This window comes from Mauremys mutica, chromosome 3 (genome assembly GCF_020497125.1).
Source record: "Mauremys mutica isolate MM-2020 ecotype Southern chromosome 3, ASM2049712v1, whole genome shotgun sequence".
NCBI lineage: Eukaryota > Metazoa > Chordata > Testudines > Geoemydidae > Mauremys > Mauremys mutica.
The window spans coordinates 102921207-102944307 of record NC_059074.1 but is presented as its reverse complement, the minus strand read 5'-3'; the positions used below and the strand labels follow the sequence as shown (position 1 = coordinate 102944307).

At 41.3% G+C, this 23101-nt stretch overlaps 1 protein-coding gene across 4 annotated transcripts in view; it reads left to right on the top strand.

Moving 5' to 3' along the window:
• HBS1L (HBS1 like translational GTPase) overlaps positions 1–19241 on the top strand; it is a 131778-nt gene extending 112537 nt beyond the window's left edge. For all 4 annotated transcript variants that reach the window (XM_045009685.1, XM_045009686.1, XM_045009689.1 and 1 more), the window contains 8 exons: positions 4343–4460; positions 4666–4734; positions 6954–7058; positions 10652–10742; positions 12081–12189; positions 13200–13300; positions 17145–17289; positions 18568–19241. In XM_045009685.1, the coding sequence (XP_044865620.1) occupies positions 4343–4460; positions 4666–4734; positions 6954–7058; positions 10652–10742; positions 12081–12189; positions 13200–13300; positions 17145–17289; positions 18568–18579 (750 nt within the window). In that variant the 3' untranslated portion in view covers positions 18580–19241. The remainder of the gene's footprint in view (positions 1–4342; positions 4461–4665; positions 4735–6953; positions 7059–10651; positions 10743–12080; positions 12190–13199; positions 13301–17144; positions 17290–18567) is intronic.
• The last annotated feature ends 3860 nt before the right edge of the window (positions 19242–23101 follow it).

Here is a 23101-nt window from a genome sequence, read left to right as displayed (position 1 = left end):
TGGCCGGGAAGCCTGCAATTCCTCCTCCCGGTCGCCGGGGGCGCTGCGCTGCGCTGAGGGAGCCATGTGGGCTGCTTCCTGGCCCTGTTGCTGCTGTTGCTCCTTGGACCTCTGGCCGTGGGGCTCCTGCTGCTGCCTGGTGAGTCCCTGGGTGTGTCCTGCTGCTCGGGCTGCTCCCAGCCGCTCTCCCCGTGTGAGTGTCTGCACCCCCCTGCCTGCAGCCAGCCCCGCCTGCACCCCCTGCCCACAGCCCGCCCCTGTCACAGCCCCTGTCTGCACCCCCTGCCCACAGCCACCCCCTGCCTGCAGCCAGCCCCGCCTGCACCCCCTGCCCACAGCCCGCCCCTGTCACAGCCCCTGTCTGCACCCCCTGCCCACAGCCAGCCCCTGTCTGCACCCCCTGCCCACAGCCAGCCCCTGCCCACAGCCACCCCCGCCTGCACCCCCTGCCCACAGCCCACCCCTGTCACAGCCTCTGTCTGCACCCTCTGCCCGCAGCCGCTCCCTCTGCCCGCAGCCAGCCCCTGCCTGCACCCTCTGCCCGCAGCCAGCCCCTGCCTGCACCCCCTCCCTCTGCCCGCAGCCGGCACCTGCCCGCAGCCGGCCCCTGCCCGCAGCCGGCACCTGCCCGCAGCCACCCCTTCTGCACCCCTGCCCACAGTCAGCCCCTGTCGCAGCCAGCCTGTGTCACACTCCCTGCCTCCAGCTAGCCCTTCCCCAAGCCCCTGACTGCAGCCAGTCCCATGTCCACTGGTGCCCTGCAGTTCTCAGGGCACTAACCCTGCACACCTGCTTCAATGATGGGGGGCAGGGAGCAGCTGGGACCCACACATGTGCACACCCTAGGTTGACCAGACAGCAAGTATGAAAAATCGGGACGGGGATGGGGGGGTAATAGGAGTCTATATAAGAAAAAGACCCAAAAATCAAGACTGTCCCTATAAAATTGGGACATCTGGTCACCCTAGCACACCCCAAGGGAGTGGCGGGGACCCACACATGAAACAGAGCTTATTTCTAGTTCAGGCCTATCTTTTTAAAAAAGAACTTTTAGGTAGGGTTAACATACATCTGTATTTTCCCAGAGATGTCAGGCTTTTTAGTTCTTAAATCACTGCTCTCGGGAAAATACGGACGTATGGTAACCCTACTGGTACAAAAAATACATACTGTGGTACATCCCTTAAATCAGAACTTTTTATAGGGAACCGGTTGTTAAGATTTTAGCAGCTCATCACTGATTAAGAGTATCATTTTATTTTACATACCTATAGTTAGTCTCCTAGTTCTAGTTGTAGTCGTCTTCTCCTTTCTTATTTTATTGGAGAGAGGGAGAAAGACTTAATTTCTTTCCTGCTTTCTCTCCCCGTCAGGGATCCTTTCCCCCAAACGGGGTGTGCCTGGTATGCTAATCTTCAAAAAAATATCTCACTAGTAAAGAGGCGATCCCAATTGCAGACAAGCACTCTCTGTGGCCTTCCCCGAGGCAGTGAATGCACTTAATACAAATGTGAGGTCTTTATCAACAACTCTGGCCCAGATCTCACAAAGACAGAGAGGTCTGCCAGAAGATCGTCTTCATGGAGGCAGCTCTCCCACCCTGGTTGCCTGGTAGACATGAGTCTTCCCCACAGCCTTCTATGTCTAAGGGCTGTGGGTCGAGGAAACAGGCTGTGGACCCCTCTCATAAATCATCTAAGAAGAGAGAGGGATGTCCCCACAATGAGCCCTGAGATAGCCATAAGCGATCACCATATTGCTCGGTATCTTCGGCACCAAAACCATCTCATGGTCTTGGTACTGAAGATACCCATGGCTCATGGAGGCCAGCAGCAACCAGTACTACTGACAGGCCCACGGACCTGATGGGCCGTGCACCAAGTCATTGGCACCAAAGGACAGGAGTAGGCACTCCTCTAAAAAGACGCTCCCAGTATGCGAGTCCACATTGGCACTGCCAATGATGGCTTGCCCGGTACTGGAGCAACCAGTGCGGGCAAGATCTCCATCCACCACCGACACCAGGATGATCAGTTCCGGCGGACTCCCGCCATTCCAGAGACCTTCGCATGCTGAATGCACCGTATTCCCCTCCTCTCGGTACTGAGACCTCTTCACCAAACACTGAAAACACTGCCATACCATGCCCCTCTGCCCTCTAGTGAGGGTTCAGACAGTGAGCCAGAGGAGGCAGTGTTTCAGTACTCCTCCCAAGTTCCATATGGTACTCACTACCAACAGAGCCCATAGATATACCTGCAGATGCCCCTCCCCACACCATCTTGATATGTCCACCCATGGGCACCACCACCATCCCAATGGCCATATTGGGACCCTTGGGTGGTGCATTGCCAGCATGCCTCTCAAACTTCAAGCCTTGCCTGAGAGCCCTCGAGGCATACCACCTCAACCGCATCATCCAGAGCTTGAGAACTGCTTCAAGATATTGAGGAACAGGAAGCTGGTACCGAGAACCATATTCTCCTCCTTCTCCAGATAAAGCCGTCATGCTCTCCTCTTTCGACCCTTCCAGAAGCTGGCAAAGAGAGTGGCAGACACCGTGTAGATACCCTGGGAGGAACACCCACCATCAACTCCTTGACATCCTCCACTACACGTCCTCCTCAAAGATTGCCCTCCTGATTAATGAGGCCATTTTAGACCTGGCACAGATTGTGTGGCAGAACCCAGAATCAGTGATGCCAACCTGCAAGCGAGCAGACAAAAAATACTTTGTCCCTGCTAAGGAATCTGAATTCCTATTCTGCCACCCAACCCCATCATTGTGGACACCATAAACTCCCGGGGCTGACAACTCCAGTCAAAGGGCTACTCCCAGTCCCTAGGATAGGGATTGGAAGTGTTTTGACCTTTTTGGTCAGCCACTCTACAATTTTATATTGCCAACTACCAGGCCCTCACAGCGAAATATGATTACATAAATTACTTAAAACTCAGTGACTTTATTGAAAAGATGCCAGAAGCATATGGCGACCAATTTAAGGTCATTATCCAGGGGGACCAATCAGTGGCAAAGATATTGCTGAAGTCTGCACTTGACACGGCAGCTAGGTCCATCTCCATGGCTGCGGTGATGCGACGAACGTCGTGGCTTCATTTATTGGGCTTCCCGAAAGAGGTACTCTACGTCATTCTGATTGCTCCTATTTGGCCGAGACAGACTTACCTATCACAGCTTGCATCGTGCCCAATGATCCCTCTCCTGGACATTCCACACATCCTCTTGCAGAACACTGAAAAATATTTGGGGGTCATGGTGAATAATTATCCGAACATCAGCTTCTGGTGCGATGTGGCCAAAAGGGCTAATGTGATCTTGGGATGCATAAACAGGGGAACCTCAAATAGGAGTAGAGAGGTTATTGTACCTCTGTATTTGGCACTGGTGTGACCACTGCTGGAATACTGTGTCCATTTCTGGTGCCCACAATTCAAGAAGGATGTTAATAAATTGGAGAGAGTTCAGAGAAGAGTCAAAAGAAATGATTAAAGGATTATAACATGCCTTATAGTGATAGGCTCGAGGAGCTCCATCTATTTATAGCTTAACAAAGAAAAGGGTAAGAGGTGATTTGCTTACAGTCTATAAGTACCTGCACGAGAACAGATATTTAATAATGGGCTCTTCATTGTAACAGAGAAAGATATAATATAATCCAATGGCTGGAAGTTGAAGTTAGACAAATACATACTGTAAATACTGAGGGTGAATAACTATTGGAAAAGTTTACCAGGAACTGTAATAAATCCTCCATCACTGACCATTTTTAAATCAAGATTGGATGTGTTTCTAAAAGATATGCTCTAGGAATTATTTTGGGGAAGTTCTATGGACTGTGTTATACAGAAGGTCACACTGGATGATCATAGTTGTCCCTTCTGGTTTTGGAATCTGTGAATTTATGCCATTGTGGCAAACTAGCAACCTGCACTGGACTATTACTGCCAGTTGAGGGATAGGGTTAGGGAGTTCTTTGCTGAGTATGGTTGTTGATTACAGTTAATAAAGTTGCAGCCTTGCCATGTAACCTATATTTCTATGTTTGTCTCATTGCTTTGATGTAGAGTAAATAGAAGGAAGCTGGATCAGTCAAAAAGGCTGATTGAGTGTCCATCTTAATAGAGGCTGAGTGTTATTGGGCAAAATATTTTCTTTTTCATTCAAGGGAAATGTGGAATAGTAAGCAAAGTGTCCATAAGCTTAAAAACAGTTGTTATATTGAAAATGTGCTCCTTGCTGCTGCTTTTTCACGAAGGTACCATTTTAGAGATACACTGTATATTTATTTTAGAGGGTTTTTTGTTTTGTTTTGTTAATTAGGAGTCCGATGTAGCTTATATCCCTACAAGTGGTCTTGGTGGTGAAAATCTAGTCACAAGCTGTCAATCAAGCGAACTCACTGAATGGTATAAGGGAAAATGTTTGTTAGAACAAATTGGTGAGTGTGCCATTCTGCTTGATTTAATATTTATTTGGTACATTGTAATGTTGTTTATGCCAAAAATGTTCTTTTTGGGGGAGGGAAGTGTGTGTGGGGAAATAGAATGCAATATATTTCATTACTTAAGGGAGAAATTGTGAGATGGTCATTTTGATTACTAAATACGGGAAGTCTCAAGGCATTATCAATTTTTTTTTTCCAGATTCTTTCAAGCCACCACAGAGATCAGTGGATAAACCATTTAGATTATGTGTGTCTGATGTTTTTAAAGGTTGGTTTTACTGTGTGTAAATTTTATTTGACCAATCATTTTGAAGATGTAAATAAATCTATCACTCACACACACATATTATATGTATGTGTATGTATATATTCTGAAATAATTTTAAATTATTTTAAAATCATATTTCTTATTACTGTTAAAAATCTGACCATAAAATAAGTATAAAAAGAGACTTCTGTTCAGGGGATTATACTTTTTTTCTGTGTGCAAAGCATGTTTATTATTGTGTGTATTATTCACATTTTACTGATAGAGAAACTGAAGTAAAAGATTGTGACTTGCTTATGGTCATATAATGAGTTGGTTGCAGAATGGGGAATAGAAATCAGGGGTCCTGGCTTCCAATCCAGTTCTTATTCCTTGAGACCATAACTAAGTGACACCGTGATCTGAGATTTAATATCCAACCTGACATAGTAACCATTAATTTATTGCCACATCATAAATTGTATTGTTTTACTGTTGAAACTTTAAGAATTTATCATAATGTTTGTATAGTGTGTACATACTTGGAATTAGAGTGATAGTATAGTAATCTGAACATCAGGTTTAAAAAGCCAGTGAAAATGGAACCATGTTCAAATATTGGCAATGGTAGAAAAATGCAGTCCATGCAGATTGGGAGTGGGTCTTTTTCAAAGAGACCTTAAAAAAACTTAGGACCTATCAGCTCTGCAAGAACATTGAGAATCTCATGTTAAATACTGGAACACTAGATAAGGGTTTGTCCCAATACCTTGGCCAAAATTTCCATGACTGTACTGAGTGGTGCATACCAGAGTAAACGTTGTTACAGTGTTGCTATATGTATATAGTATGTAAAGCTCATTGAGAACCTTTATGATGAAAGGCTTTATTATTTGCAATAACTAATTTTGCATTGAGCTTAATTTTACAGATATACTAATGAACTAAAATGAATAATTTCAGTAAACCTACTCTATAAAAATGTGCATTTGCCAAATTTATTTTTGGTGGTGATTATGGGAAATATGTCCCTGTTTACATATATAGGGTCTGTTGTTTAAATAGTTAATATTATTATAGTTGTACGTACAGATCACACCAAGAATTTTTGCATACAAGGCTAGTTTTGAACACACATCCAGCTTTGAAATTTGGGCTCTTAGTTTTTTATTTTAGTTTTTTTTTTGTTCCCCCCAGTATACACTGCTCTCTCACTTTCCACACTTTTGGGGTGTTAAATGTTTTTTTTATCATTTGACCAACATGGTAATTCATCTATAAGTTTGCTCTAATGGAGAGGAAAAATGTCCCATTGGCACATCTGGTCATGCTTCTCTAGGTACATATGCTGGAGCACCGTACAATAATGGCAATGAGTAGGAAAGGAGGAAATGTTATTCTATGCCCCCTGGTGACTATAGCATACATACATAAAAGAAATGTTTCCAGATGCACACTGAAACTTCAAAAACTTTGTTTAAAAAGACATTTTGTCGGAAACCAAACCAAACATACCTGCATATATGCCGTCTCCATAGTTTTGGAGATAGAACTTTGCTTCAAGTGTACCAGTAAGAGCAAGAACAGTAGCACACCGCTCACTTTTTAATAAATAACCAGTATGAACATTCATATGACTAGAAATGTACCCACCAGTATATAGACTTTCAAAATGAGAAATATACTTTGTAAATCCAATACTTATTTATTCATAAAAAATGCAACACTCATCCACCATTATTGTGGTATGTTTGGGTAGTAAACCAATCTTCAGCTGACTTCCTGAGAGTATAAAATATGCCAATAGTTTCCAGAATTTCTGGTTCATTGGACAATAAACATGCATGAATGCATGGGGGTTTATTAAGGTGTCTCAGTAAATATTTTTATCTGTAAATAGCGTTTGGGCTGCTTAAAATCAAATAGGCTAATGATCTAATTCTTGTATCAAAAAGCTAAAAACTGGATTTTTATGCAACCACATGAATTTTAAAGTACAGGGTTTCTGCTCTTAGTTAAGAAAAATATCAGATCAAGGGGTTTTGGAATTAATGGTTTGTTTTCAGTATGATGTAAAACTGGTGACTTTACAAGTAATGAATACTGACTCAGCTGAGAAAAATGCTTTTTATCACATTAAAATCTGTCTACATTGCTAATGGGTTAATTGTATATAAAAATGCACCTTACCATATAGTTAATTGTTTTATTATTTTAAATGATTAACATGCTTATTACAGACCAAGGATCAGGATTTTGTGTGACTGGTAAAATAGAAGCAGGCTATATTCAGACTGGAGACCGACTTCTGGCTATGCCTCCCAATGAAACTTGCACTGCAAAAGGTATAGTATTCAAAAGCTTGTTTACTTTCAGGTCAATACTGGTCTAGAAACAGTTACTGAAATGGTAACAGGTTGTCAAACTGATACTAACTGTCAAACATAACATGTGAAAGCATAAACGAATTTTAGATGTGACGGTATAAATATCTGTCTTTGAAAGATATGTGAAAGTTCATATGGTTTTTTCATCTTTTTTACAATGCTAGTTATTCCAAATTTGTCAGCCTCATGATTTTTTCAGTGAAAATGTGAGAGTTTTGCAGTTAATAGCTATAAAATGTATGAAACACAAAAAATCATTAGAAGTCAGATTTACTTATGAGCATTGCAATTTTTGTGTGAGTTTTAAACAGCCCTTGCCGGTAAATCTTAACTTCTGAAGTTTTTTATGTGCTGCAAGACATTCCTTGCTAGGGGACAGAGGCACTTAGCAGCCCAACTGGATCCCAGGTGCTCAGTGGAGAATTGCAAATATATTTCTGCAGTCTTAAAAATTTCAAGGAACAATGCCAAATACGTTTTCAGCATTTAATTTTATTTTTTCACAATTTTCTTAATTCCTGTATCAACAAATGGAAGGGAGAATAAATTTGTGTTGAAAATAAGTTTTGTTTCAGTGTATTTTTCTGATGATGGTAAAAAGTTGCATAACTGAGGAAAATTGCTGAATATCTATTTCTGTCAACAATGAAGTGTATAGTATTCAGCATTGGGGGAAATTAAACCCATTTTTCTGATTTGGTCATATGGAAGAGTTGATGCTAAATTTATTATTTGTTTTGTACCACTGGCTAATGACTGAACAATTTAGCCCTCATGAAGAAAAATTCAGAATATTTGTGTACTTATATTGATATGCAAAGTAATGGCTGGTACATTTAAAAATGTTAAGATGCAAATACTTCTCCATTACATGGAACAGAAGTGAAAAACATGACATTATGTGTTGGAACAAAATCTTCATACAGTTTGCAGTAGCAAAGTGCATAGATATGCCCTGCTATGTATATTTAAACTAGATGAAAAATAACAGTGGTTTAAAACATATGTTTATATGTTTCTTTTCTCCAGTACACTCTGTTGCTCTGGTTCCTAGTGCAACTTAGAGTCCAAGGGAAAGTTACAGCAGTCAGAGTATGCTATATACAAGTTAAGTGCGGGGATGCCCTGGCCACTTTCTAACACAGGTTGCAGGAGAGTAGGAGGTAGCACAGAAACTACTATGAGAGGTCTACGTCACCTGAGGATCCCCCATCCTATGTTGGGAAGGTCCATCTGGGGCTGGAGCATCACATAGTGGCTCAAATGTAACTGAGGATTTGGAGCCATTGTTTATCAAATGCTACATGAGGAGAAAATAATGTAATATATTTATATTTCAGTACAAACTTGAGGCATGCTAACTTGTATATGGTATGCTACTAGCTTATCACTTCTAACAGAAAGTAAAGTCTGAACTTCATTTATCCGTGTATGGGAGTGCCACCTGTAGGTGAAGTAATTATCAACATGGCTTAACAAAGTAGTTCCTCATGACACTGACATGCTTGAATTTGAATGACACTGTATGCCTATTCTGGAAGGGAGCAGGAGAGACAGATTTGCAAACGAAGAAATACAGTTTGGTACATGTTAACATGAAATGTGTTTTGTTTAAATTGTTGTGATCTGCAGTGAAACAGACCTAGGTCTGTGGATGTGTGCAGTATTTATAAAATGAAAACTTTTGCTAACACTTATCTTTCTTCTGATCAATATAATTCATTTAAAAGTCATGATGAATTTTTTATTCTCACTCAAGTCTACACCAGTGGTCACCAACTAGTCGATCGTGATTGACTGGTTGATCCTAGAGATCTCCCAGTCGATCGTGATCTCTGGCTGTGCAGTGTGGCTGCTTCCGGAAGCAACCAGTGCAGCCCCACATCCCTGCAGGCGGCGGGGGCAGGGGTCTCCCTCCACATGCTTGTCCTTCCTGCAAACACCGTCCCCTCAGCTCTCATTGGCTGGGAAAGCTGCGAGGGCAGTGCTTGCAGAGAGGGACAGCGCGCAGAGCCACATGCCCCCTACCTGTCCCCCTGGGGGCCACAGAAGTGCATTGGCCCCTTCCAGAAGTGGGACCAGGGTAGGCAGGGAGCCTGCCTTAGCCTTGCTGCACCTGCCACTGCCTGGGAGCTGCCGGAGGTAAGTGCTGTCCAGCAGGAGGCAGGGCCAGCTCTACTGTTTTCGCCGCCCCAAGCAGCGCACCGAATTACTGCCGCGGATGGCGGGGGCAGTCCGTGTGCCGTTAGAGTGGCGCACACGTTTCCGCAGTTGCGGCAATTTGGCAGCAGCTTCTGTCTTCAGCCAGAAGACAGAAGCTGTGCCACCGCGGACAGCTGAACATAGAAGCTGCCACCGAATTGCCGCCGTCGCGGAAACACGCATGCCACCCTAACGGCACACGGACTGCCCCTGCCAGCCGCGGTGGCAATTCGGCATGCTCCTTGGGGGCAAAAACACACAGACTACTGCCCCTTGCAGATTGCTGCCCCAAGCACCTGTTTGGAATGCTGGTGCCTGGAGCCGGCTTTGGCAGGAGGCTGCACCTCATCCCTGAGCCCCCTCCCGGAGCCAGCACCCCATACCCCCTCCTGTACCCCGAACCCTCTCCTGTACCCCAAGCCCTACCCTGAGCCCCCTCCCAGAGCCAGTAACCCATACCCCCTTCTTCACCTTGAACTGCTTCTTACACCTCAAGCCTCAGCCCGGAGCTACCTCCCAGAGCCAGTACCCTGCACCCCCTCCTGGACCCCAACACTCTGCCCCAGCCCAGAGCCCCTCCTGCACCCAGACTCCCTCCTAGAGCTTGCACCCCTCTCCCGAACCCCAACCCCCTACCTGAACCTGGTGAAAGTGAGTGAGGGCAGGGGAAAGTGAGCGATTGTGTGTGTGGGGGGGGTGAGCGGGGCGGGGCTTTGGGAAAGGAGCGGGCCTCAGGGAAGAGGGAGGGTAGATTCTGGGTTGCCCTTATATTCAAAAAGTGATCTTGGGTGTAAAAAGATTGGAGACCACTGGTCTACACCCAGGAGTGTATACATCACAGACAGAATAGAATACCTATTTAAATGCTTTCTAATAGATAACATGATGCTGCAACCCAAAGTCATTTGTTGCATTCTTCTATGATGGAGAGAGAGCGAGCGCTAACCCACTTAGGGTAAATGAAAGTTGCCACTAGAGCCATTAAGGAACATGAAAGGCGGTGTAAAATATGCATGTGCATCAGAGGATGGGTGGGGCAAGCACTGTGGTATTAGTGCACAGTAGTATTTTCGAGACTGCATCATCTGCGCTGTGTGAGTAGCAGCAGGTCCACTCCCATGACTTAGACAAAGCCATATTAATATACAGGGTGGAGTGAGAGCGATAAGTCCTGACAAAAAAAATTGTTTCCTCTATACTTTTAGTCAAAAGCTTTTACTCTCAGCCCATTCATATTGAAAACTGATGAGTAATGGTTGATGAAGCACAAATGGCCCAAACAGAGCTGTTTGTTTGTAGCTCAGAACCTAGGTACTTCACTGTGAGGTTCTGTTCTTACTCATTTCCAGGAATCACACTGCATGATGAACCAGTTGATTGGGCTGCAGCAGGAGATCACGTTAGTCTCACTTTGACCGGCATGGATATCATCAAAATCAAGTGAGTCCAAATCTGAGTTTCAGTGTAAGCAACGGTTTGTTTTTAATGAAAAACCTTTTAACTACTACACTTTACAGTCAGCGGTTTACTTGAAGAATGATTTGGTTACCAGGATATTTAAAACCAAAGTGATGCATATCACCTGGCCTGCATGTACAAACGTTGGAAACATCTGCTGCATGTGCAACGGCAACCTCAGAAGAACACTGTTAGTGTTCGTGATTAATTCACCCTAATACTGGCAGAAGTGATTATAAAAGCCTTTTGCTTATGCGTCCCATTCTTGGAATCTTAAAACACACATCTTAATTGCTAAATGGAACTTCAGAGACTACTCTAATATTATATTTAGAATTTAGATGATAATATAAAAGATTTACCAAGAATTTCACCAAACTGTAAATCATCGAGACAACAAAGCATGTCTAAATTGCTAGCACATACAAGTCTTGTATCAGTAACTAAAAATGGCCAAACTATTTGTAGTGAACAATTCATTCAATAAATTTAGCCTCTTATTCTGTTTCTAAATGATTGGGAAACGTGTCAATTTTTTAAATAAATTGATTGATCCAGGCTTACTTAATAAATGGTTTTTTATAAGCATATTTCAGCCTACTCATTTCTAACAATGTGTTTGCCACAACTGTTGTGATTAGTATTGGCTATTTGTAAATTGCTATTCATGCAACATGATTGGTAACGTAATTCATATGGCTTCGTTTCTGCTTCTGGGTCAGACAGCCAAACTCACATGGATCATGGTTAGTATTGAGTGACACAGGCAATGCTCACCTTATCTCTCTTTGCCCACAAAAATATAGTTTCTTGATTTAACACTGCCAGTTGCTCTTCTTAGATTCAATATAGTTCTATTATGAAGGTGGATTTATTTTTTATAACTGAATGTAGTGCTGATGAAAGTTGTGAGGTTTGACAATGCTGGAGATGGAAGCCCTCAAGCCACAGAACAGGTAAATAATAGGCAGCAGCACTGCAAATTTACCCATCCCATCTTGGCAAGAGATGACCTCTGGGTAACAGGCTAATTTATTCTCCTGAGTGTCTCTTTTCACCAAATGTCATTTCAGAAGAATTTTAGCAGTGGAGGTATTTGTCCATTTGGATCTTGCCATAATTCTTTGTGCTCATCCACAAAACAGCTTTTATATCCTGTAGTAATGCATTTGACTGGGTGCTTTAATAGTGCGATGTTTTCTTTTCACATAAAGCATATTAATGTGTCACTTCTTTTACGTAGTGTTTACTTCAAAATACACCGCTTAACATTTTTCCAATATACTCTCTGAATATTTGTCTTTTTGCTTCCTCTTGTAGTGTTGGCTGTATATTTTGTGGTCTGAAGGAACCCATCAAAGCCTGCACTCGTTTCAGAGCTCGAGTCCTCATCTTTAATATTGATGTCCCCATTACTAAAGGATTCCCTGTAAGTCTTGAAATATTCTTCTCTTTGAATGTTCTGATTTTCTTTCTAGGTGGCTCAGTATTCTTGTTGATAAAAACGAATTTCATTTTCAAGGCGAGGAAAAACTTTAATAAACAAAATTGCGAAATCAGTGGCATTCTCTTGAAATTCCAGATTCTAGTTTAAAGAGGATGCAGAGTTACAGCTTTGGAGTCAGATGCCGGTGCCTGCTGGTTTCTGAGATGTTGATATGCCCTGTTCAGAGAATGTGGGGGTTACACCCACTGGTTTCAGCCAGGCCTGTCATTAATAAGACAACGTATGAGTGACTGTAGAAATTTACCTAAAAATCTCAGTGCCTGCCACAGGACTGCACTGATGTGGTAGGGTTCAAAAATGAATAGTAACCGAAAAACTTAGAGTGAATGAAGTATTTATTGTAATGTGTAAAAGAATAGCCCGTAAGAGAGATCTAGCAGTCATGTCCACAAAGATCCCATAAAGTCCAGGATGTGGCTCCCCAGGAGATAAGCTCTGACTGAAAGAACAGTGTTTGTCTACATTATAATTTGAGGTGCCATTGCAGCAAGCACAGACACACGTGAGTTAGCTTGGATCTAGCTAGCTTGAGTAACAGTAGCAGTGTAGCCGTAGCAGTATGGGTTGTATAAGTCTGCTATACTCAAGAGGCTATCCCTTGCTTACACTGCTTCATAACTATTGTTACTTGAGCTAGTGCTAGCTCAGGTATGTCTACATGTGCTGCAATGAGAGGGTTTGTGAAGATGAGGTACAAATGTTTCACTGAGGAATGTCCATAAGTAAAGCAAGGGATTTTATACTGATGCCAGCATGTGTGCTACTGTTGGGCCAGTCCTTTATTTTGGCATGTGCATCAGTAGACAGAATTTTTCAGAAGTCAAACTTTAGACCGTGAGGATCTTTCAGGCTCTTAAAATGTAGGTAGGTGTAAATGTAGAATTTTTAAATGTAGGTTACTAACTGAAAAAAGTAAATTATTGTTATTTTAGGTGCTTTTACACTATCAAACCGTAAGTGAGCCTGCCACTATTAGACGATTATTGAGTATCCTTCACAAGAGTACTGGCGAAGTTACAAAGAAAAAACCTAAGTAAGTATTTGTGAGGTGGACATTAATTACAATAGAAATTTGACAGTTTCAAATTGGTTAATATAAAACAAATTGGATCGTATTATTACTGAACATATTCTGATTAAAGATAAAGTAAGAGTATACTTACATATTGTATACTGCTTTTCATCTGTAGAGCTCAAAGCACTTTATAAAGCAAGGTGAGTATCTTTATCCTTGTTTTACAGATGCTAAGGCACAGAGAAGTGAATTGACTTGCCCAGTGTCACACAACAGGTCATTAGCAGAGTCAGGAATAAAACAAGGATTCCCTGATTCCCACCTCAGTGCTCTGTTCACTAGACCATGCTCCTGTAGTTTTACTTCTTGAAACAGGATAGAGTCTATAGCAGGGGTAGGCGACCTATGGTATGCGTGCCAAAGGTGGCACACAAGCTGATTTTCAGTGGCACTCACACTGCCCGGGTCCTGGCCGCCGCGTTTTAATTTGTTTAAATTAAGCTTCTTAAACATTTTTAAAACATTATTTACTTTATATACAACAATAGTTTAGTTATATATTACAGATTTATAGAACGAGACCTTCTAAAAACATTAAAATATATTACTGTCACGCGAAACCTTAAATTAGAGTGAATAAATGAAGACTTGGCACACCATTTCTGAAAGGTTGCCGACCCCTGGTCCTATAGTATGGCTTTGGATACTGGTTGATTAAAGCCATACTCTGGTTGACATATTGTTGCATGGCTGTGACATTACCAAAATGGACCTCTCACTGAAAAGAAATGCAGAGGAAATCCTGAATCCCCCCAAAAAGATCTCTGTGTTTTGTCTCTAGAAAAGAGATGACATCGATGCCCCTCAGTATTATGCACTGTTCTCTCTATCTCACACTGATTTTTTTTTCTGCTAAGCAGAGATAGGCTGACTCACTACTTGGTTGAGTGACCACTAGGGGAAAAATGGAGGTGATGGGGATTCAGTAGAGGCCACTCATCTGATTTAATACCGCTTTAGACAGTGTTCCAGCTTGGCAGTATTGTCATTCGCATGAGACTTAAAACTGAGATCCTACTGCTTGTGGTCATTAAAGATCCCTTGATCTTTCACAAGAGTAGCATTATTAGCTTGGTGCTTAACCAGTGTCCCTCTTGGGTAATTACATTCTGCTTGATTGAATTTAAAAATCCAACCTGTAGTTTCAGTTGGACACAACATTTTTCCCTTTTTGCCCTAAGCTGTTGTGTGGTAGTACTGTGCACTGTTAAACAGTTGTTTCATGTTATTCCACACATTGACGTATTTAATTCCTGTAATTTCTAATGTCTGTAACACACTTTGACATGCACCTAGATGAAAAATGCTATGTAAATGAAACATCATTAATGATTAACAGCAATTTAGAAAGAGACTGCACATCCAGCTGGTGGAAAAAATTATCTACAGTGTGCGGCATTTAGTAATAGCAGAAAAAGTTGGGAGAGAGCTTTTAAAGAGTTACATTTTATTTCAGAACATGAATAGATGAAGCAATATTTAAGTAATCTGAAAGGAAAATGCACAGGGAGTTCTTAGTTCAGCTGGAGTTTACAAAAATTCTCTAACTAGAGTTGTCTGCTTTAAAAGGGACAATTTCATAAAGCTGAAAACAATTTATGAGCAAAATCAGTTGGGAGAAATAATTTAAACAGAAAAATATGAATGATAATTGGGAGTTATTTAAGAACATTTTAATAGATGCCCCAAAAGCCTCATTTGGGAAAGAAGGCTGCATTGGTTGGCTTAGACTTAAAGGGAACTGAAAGCAGCTATTTTAAAAAAAAAAACCTGCATTATATAACAAATGAAAAAAGAGGAAGTTGATAGTAATGAATATAAATCCCAAGATAGGATTTGTAGAAAATTTATAAGGGAAGCATAAGGACACAAGAAGAATCAATGACCAGCAGAGTTGAGGACAATAAGGAGGTGTTTTAAAAGTGTATTAGGGACAAAAGGAATCTTAACAATGGCATTGGTCCATTACTAGATTGAAATAATAGTAATAATGCAATATAATAAGTCAATAATAATGCAGAAAAGGCAGAAGTATTCAGTAAAAATTTCTGCTTTGGAGAAAAAGCCAGATGTATTCGTATCATACGATGACCACGAAATACGTTCCATTTTAACAGAAATTGAGAATGCTAAGCAAGCAGCTACTAAAATCAGCAGGTCCAGATAACTTGCATACAAGAGTTTTAAAAGAGCTGGCCTAGGAGCTCTCTGAACCATTAATGCTGATTTTCAATAAGTATTGGACCACTGGGGAAGTTCCAGAGAACTGAAAGAGAGCTTAATATTGTTCCACTATTTAAAAAGAGGAAATGGAATGACCTTGGTAATTATAGGTCTGTTATCCTGACTTCAATCCTGGCTGAAATAATGGCATGGTTGATACAGGACTTGATAAATAATGAATTAAAGGAGAATAATATAACTAATTGCAATCAGCATGGTTTATGGAAAACAGATCCTGTCAAACTAACTTGATATCTTTATTCAGTAAGATTGTAAGTTTGGTTGATAAAGATAATAATGTTGATGTAATATATATAGACTTCTGTAAGGCATTTGACTTGGTTCCACATGACATTTTGATTAAGAAACTAGGTTGATACAAAATCAACATGGCATACATTAACTGGATTAAAGCATGGTTAACTGATAGGTCTCAAAATGTAATTGTAAATGGGGAATCATAATCAAGCAGATGTGTTTCTAATCGAGTCCTACAGGGATTGGTTCTTAGCCCAACACTATTTAACATTTTCATCGGTGTCCTGGAAGAAAAGACAAAATCATCACTGATAAAGCTTGTGGATGACACAAAATTTGGGGGAGTGGCAAATAATGAAGAGGACAGGTTACCAATCAAATGCAATCTGGATGGCTTGGTAAACTGGGTGCAAGCAAACAATATGCATTTTAGTACAGCCAAATGTACACTCATAATGTCTAGGAACAAAGAATATGGGTCATACTTACAGGATGGGGTTCTCTATCCTAGGAAGCTATGGCTCTGAAAAAGTCTTGTGAGTTAGGGTGAGTAATCAGCTGAACATGAGCTTCCATTGCAATGTTGTGACCAAAAAGGCTACTGCTATCCCTGGATGTATAAACAGAGGAATATTGAGTAGGACTAGGATGGTTGTATTACTGCTATATTTGGCACTGTTGTGACTGCTGCTGGAATACTGTATTCAGTTTTTCTATCCACAATGCAAGAAGGATATTAATTGTACAGGGTTCAGAGAAGAACCATGAGAATGATTAAAGGATTGGAAAACATGCCTTATAGCGATAGACGCAAGATGCTCAATCTATTTTACTTAGCAAAGTGAAGGTTGGGGGTGACTTGATCACAGTCTGTAAGTACCGAAGTGGAGAACAGAAATTTGATGATAGAAGGTTCTTCAGTCCAATAAAGAAAGGTATAACAAGATCCAGTGGCTGGAAGTTGAGGCTAGACAAATACAGACTAGAAATATGGCACAAATCTTTAACAGTGAGGGCAATTAACCATTGGAACAATTTTCCAAGGGGGATAGTGGATTCTCTGTCACTCAAAATTTTTAAATGAAGATTGGATGTTTTTCTAAAAGATTTTCAAACAAGAATTAATTCAGGGAAGTCTTATGGTCTGTGTTAAACATGAGGTCACACTCAATTATCATAGTAGTCTCTGCTGGCCTTATAATATATTAATCTATAGCTTGCAATTGGATTAAATTTTATATCTGATGACAGATGTTTCATTATTATTTTATAGATATATTGATAGATATAAAAATTGGGTGTTTTAATATTTTATTTGCAGGGTCCTGACTAAAGGACAGAATGCTTTAATAGAACTACAAACACAAAGGCCTGTTGCCCTAGAATTGTACAAAGACTTTAAAGAACTTGGAAGGTTTATGTTACGCTACAGCGGATCCACTATAGCTGCAGGAGTTGTCACAGAGGTACGAGGCTTTTGTAACAGACTTTCTAGAATGTTGATTATGGAGAGGTGGCAGCTTCTCCATAATAAAGGTTTGGAGTCGGCTTCCATGACAAAGCCCTATTTTATCAGCCTTATTACTATGGATTGGAAAATTAATTTGATTTGAAAATTGCCAGATGTACTGTGAAAACAAAGGAGAACATTTCTGCAAAGTTTTGAGGAAAATTTGTCCAACTGTTTTTTGAATTACAGGTCATTAAATGAAAAGAACCATGGTTTGAAATTTTAAAATGTGTCTCTTCTTCATATCACTCCAACTAAAAATAGGCTTATTACCATCCCTTCAAAGTTTCCACATAGACAAACTTCCCTAAAAACTTTTCCCCCAACGATGTTTAAAGAAAATAGGTTGCAATTAAGCAACGTTGTTAATTTTTGTTGCCAGTAGCTTTGGGCCCAGTCCTACTCCCTCTGAATTTAAAGGGCTTGTAAACCAAATCCTGCTCCCACTGATGGCCGTAAGCATTTTCTGCTGTTAACTTCAGAAGATGCAAGGACAGGTACTTAGCGCATGTGTAAAGGCTTTTTGCCTTCTGTTATCAGGATTGCACCTTTGAAAATATAATATACCTTCTTCTATACTGACAGGTAAAGTCATCTTTTTTGAGGCCTGTGTTTTTGGATCTGTAGGACCTGAGTTCTAGTTCCAGCTTTGTTTAGTGTGTTATGGAAAGGTGGTGGTATCATCCCACTTTTATACAGAAGCCCATGGTTTAATAATTTGTCAGTAACAGAGCCTGAATTAGAACTCTTCTCTCTCTGCTTAAAACAATTTCCCAGAGCTCGTGAGGCTTTGTGAACTATGTTACAAAGGTGTCTTAACATAGTTTCTTGTTACAGTTTACACAGGACTCTGAGCTGGGGCCATGATCTTATAAATCACTTGCACACATTTAACTTCGCTATTGTGAGGAGTCCCATTGGGACTCCTTATACTACTAAAGTTAAACACATGCCTAAGTGCCTGTAGATTGGGGCCTAAATAAGCTTGTGGCTTGTTAGGCTCTTCTTTGGAAATAACTTTTTGTAGGACTCAGTGTTGTTTCAAAGAATCTCAGAGAAAATTCAGACTACTGTCACTGAAAACGTATCGGTAGATAATCTATTAAATGTATATGTTATGTATACATTATAACCCTTTTGTGGTGGTCTGCTGTTTTTTGCTGAAGTATTTTCATTTGTTTTTTTTTTATGAAATGACGACAAAACTTACTGCTTTTCTTCTTCTTCTTTTTAGATTAAAGAATGATAGTGGTGCTATAAGGCTTCCATGACCCAACCAAAATGCAATCAGCCATCCAAACTGCTTTCTGAATCCAGTTACTTCAGTTGAAGGAACTAAGTGCAATTAAATTAAAAAAAAAAAAAAAGAAAAAATTTAAATCCACATTGGACATTTAGTGAACTTTTTATCAGTCTCTGCCTACTGGGAAACAAAATGCCAACTGACATGGAAATGCTAATGTTGCACAATCTCATTTAAAAAATATCCATATTTCTCTGTGTGAAATTCATCCCACATTTGCATCTCTCAGAGCTTTATGGAAACTTGATTGGAAAGATGCATTAGAAGAAAAGATTGTTTCATGACGATTCACCATCTTTCTACTTCCAGCCATAGACTGTTTACATTTTTTCCTTTGATTTGCTCATTGCTGCACATTAATCCAGAAAGTAACTTAATTGGTCTAATATATTTTAAGGTTTGAGATGGATGCATTTTCAGGGAAAAAATAACTGTTTACTTCAGTTTCAGAGAATGGTATGTAGTGTCATCCACAAGATTATTTCCCCCATCCCAAAATTTATTTTAAAAAGTTAAATTTCATGTGTGGTGGAAGCTGTGCCAACAATGACTAATTTTATTTTTGAAGTGTAAAAATATAATAAAGTAGCCTGGTCTAAGCATAATATGTTTTGCCTCCTTCAAACCGTATTATTTAATTTAAACCCTTGCTAAATTCCATTAAACTGATTATAATTTTTAGGACAAAATGTTTCTATATAAACATTATAAAATAAAACTAGAAACTGCATACTTAGCATGTGAGAGTATGTCTTCACTGCAGAGTTAGTCCAGGCTCTTACTTTTGCATAGCACCAACACCCCTCCCATCATCAGAAAAACCCACTGATCCGATTTTAGTGGTTCTTTCAACACGAGCATTCTGTCCTGGGGTACAGGCTATAGCTTGAATGCTGTTTTCAGTTGGGCTGGTAACCTGCTTATTTTGCAGTGATGATGCATGCTAAACCACTCTAGTGCTGATAGTCCTTCAATGTCTTCCCACAATTCCCCCTGTGTGCCCTGAAGGACAGGCAAGTTCTCCCACTGTTCATTGGGACTCAGAGTGACTCAGCTTGCTGCATCACAGAGAGCCATGGGATATGACCCCAGAAGTCCTAGCAAGTGCAGGACACAGTAACTTGGGTAGGACTTTGCAGTGCGACTGTTCCAGTCTGATCTGGGTGCTCAGACATGAATGCGATGACCTGGATTAACTCTGCAATGAAGACATTCTCTGAGATGTGAAGAACACTGAAGACTGGGCTCATAATTTGATTCAAGTGGTTGCCCAAAACATTCCTATAGGCATCTATCTTTACTCTTCTCATACTGGTGGAAGTTACTTTGACTGCAATCAAATGAATAGACCCCAGTTCTGCAAATACTTATACAAGTGCTTAACTTTGCATGTGAATTATCCCATTAACTTCAGTGGGAATACTTGTGTGTCAAGTTAAGCATGTGCATAAGTGTTTGCAGAATTGAAGCCTAAAGATATGTCTTCACTGCATGTTTAATATGGGTAATTGGCACCTGTGTTAGCCTAGTCCAGGTATGAATGTCATCACTGTTCTTGCACTCAGCCATGTGTGTCTTGGGAGCTTATCCCATGGTTCTTTGTGGCAAGAGACACTAATATTGTTTCACAGTCAATTGCGTCCTTTGGGGGAACTGTGAGAATGGCACAGTAGTGCTATCAGCACTTGAATGGTTTTGCCTACATCCTCAGTGTGAAGTGGGCAGGTTTTGGCCCAGGGTAAACCAAAGTTGGTTTCTAACCAGAGAGGCCATGTTGAGCTCAAGTTACGTGAATTTCTGGGCCTATTACTCTCAAACCTGAACACTTGTGAATTATACCATTATACCAGTACCATTAATTATGGCTTCCAATAGATCTTTAACAATGCATGTCCTTAAAGTTGCATGTAAACCATTATGGCAGCAGTCCTGAGGCTGACAAGATTCCAGAGCTTTCATACTCCCAAACACCTGTGCTAAGCCACCTCAGTAGACTTACTTAAAACCAAGGTAACACCATTTATAGATCTGAAATACCAGGAGAGCTGAAGTGCTGGGAGTGGAAGAAAATTTCAGTCTAGTTCCTGACTTGTGTGCACGAGGAACCATATACCTCATAGCCTCTTTTCTCCTTAAAAATGCAAATTGACCCAAGTGTTACAGCTGGTTAGTACAAGGGACAGAAATAAATAAATGGTGGAAAAGATGAAGGAAAGACATGCTACAACTTCGAGATCAGTGATTTTTTTTTTATTTTAAAAGTACAGATTCCACTATATTACTATTATGTCTCAGGAAGAGCATGTCCTAGAGTTCTGTACATTTTGGGTTAGAACAGTGGTTTTCAAACTTTTTGAGCTGAGGCCCCCCTGCCTGCCCCCTTTGAGTTACAATTTTTGGTTGCATTCTCCCAACCCAGACAAAAATAGACACAATACCTGCCCCCTCCCTCTTTGGTTTTTTGGGGTGGGGGAAGGCATGTATGATGGTCTCTGGGGGCGGAGCCAGCACTGGGTACAGAGGCTTCAGGGAGCAGAAATCAGCATGGACACGGCGGACGTTGACGCTCACTGGCTTGGGTGGCTCACTGAGGTGAGTCAGGAGGTGGAGGTGGGGCTCCTTTTCTGAGCCCAACCCTGTGGGGCAGTGGGTTGCTACTCCCACGCCTCCCCCCCCGCCCCGTGGTGCAGCTTGCTGCGGTTCGTCTCTCAGCGGGGCTCTGCGGTCGGGGGGGAGTAACGCACACTCAGGGGCTCAGGCCCTTGGAGCGGGGGCTGAGTCAATAGTCAAATGGCGGCCCAGGCCCTAGGTCAGGGTGGGGCAGCCAGCAAACAGTCAGAGACCCAGGCCTTTAAGCAGGGACTGAGTCAGCAGTTCCATAGCAGGAGGTCCAAGCCTCTCCAGGCCAGGGAGAAGGGGGAGTCTGCCACCCAAGGAGTCCCACCACCTCGCTACACCCCCAAATGTTCCTCTGCACCCCCCCCCCCCCCCAGTTTGAAAACTTCTGGGTTAGAAGATGATGGTAAAATGTTTCCAGTGGAACATGAGTCAAATATCTGGACTCTCTGGGTTAATTTTTAGCCTAATTTAAGTGGGGCCAAGATTCTACCCCCATCGTTTCCCTGTCTGCTATTGAAGATGGACTTGCAAAGCCCTAGCATAGTACCTAAAATAGGTGAATCATGGCTCTCTGAGGGCAAAGTGAAAGTATTGCTCATGTGTTGTCTGTTTCCCAGTTCTTAAACGAAAAACAGAATTCAGGAGGATTTCCCAGATCTCTTTAGCTGGTAGCTTTAGGCTCTCCAGATTACTCCCCTTATAGAAGTATCTAACAATACTCTGTCTTAGGGATGTAGTTACAGAAAAATTCTAGGGATGAGCAATACCTCTCACACTGTTTAGAAAACTCCCTTTGCAAAATGTAAAGCCGTTGTAGGATGGCTGCGTGGGTATCCCCTATTTTGTAAAACGCATGGTCTTTTGTGTGATTGGTGCATTACAAAGATGAAAAAATTTGTTCCTCCTAAAAGTATTTTTATTACATTTAATGTGCTCTTTTTTCCTTGGGTCCCAATCCCCATTTTACCCCTGGATCAGTGTAAAGTGGAGAACCCAGAAGTCCTGTGTACTGAATGATCTTTACCAACTAATTCCACTTGATCTTCTCCCCTGCCCCCTCTGTCCCTATGAACACATCTTTTATGATAAAATACAAATGAACAAGCAAGCTAATCTGTAAATAAATCATATGTATTTGCTTTATACAAGTGAGATGGTAGCCACACAAAGCCTGACCAACTGTTGTGCTGTTTGTGTATATGCAAGTTGTGGGGAGGTGCAGTCCATCTTTCCAACCAGGGGCTGAGGTGTGGGGGTTTCATTGCGTACCACTTGTACCAGTCTGCATGCTGTCTAGGTACTTATCTAAGCCTGTTCTAGCACTGTTCTCTGAATTTGAAGTTGGGGTTGTTGAGGAATACATTTTGAATACAGCAATATGATGGTGTGTATAATTTGATGACAGCAGATTTACTTATTGAAATAATCTGCACAGTTTGAGAAAAATCTCGGCAGACATTAACATTTGTGTCTGCTTCTATTTCTCAGGCAAGTAAAACAAAACTGCTTAATTAAACAACAGAAGAAACTTCCTGATGGGAAGGTGTTTTATACTGGGGAATAGTTATGCAAAGGAAGGAGGGAAAGCCCCACTCCTTGTGAGATTTAGACTGAAAAAGAAGCTAGAAAATGTACTGGAGGGGAGCAATTTGCTCTCTTCCTCCTCCCCTCCCCCCCGCTGTTTGTCCTGCTCTGTTCTAGTTTTAGCTCTACATTTCTTTTGTCTTGCCTTCAACATTTTTGCTGATCCTGCCACCCTTCTTACACTACACAGAATATTCTTGGTGAGCCATAGGAAAAGCAACCCTTTTTCTGCTCATTTGTTTCTGTTGGCACACAAGGGGTT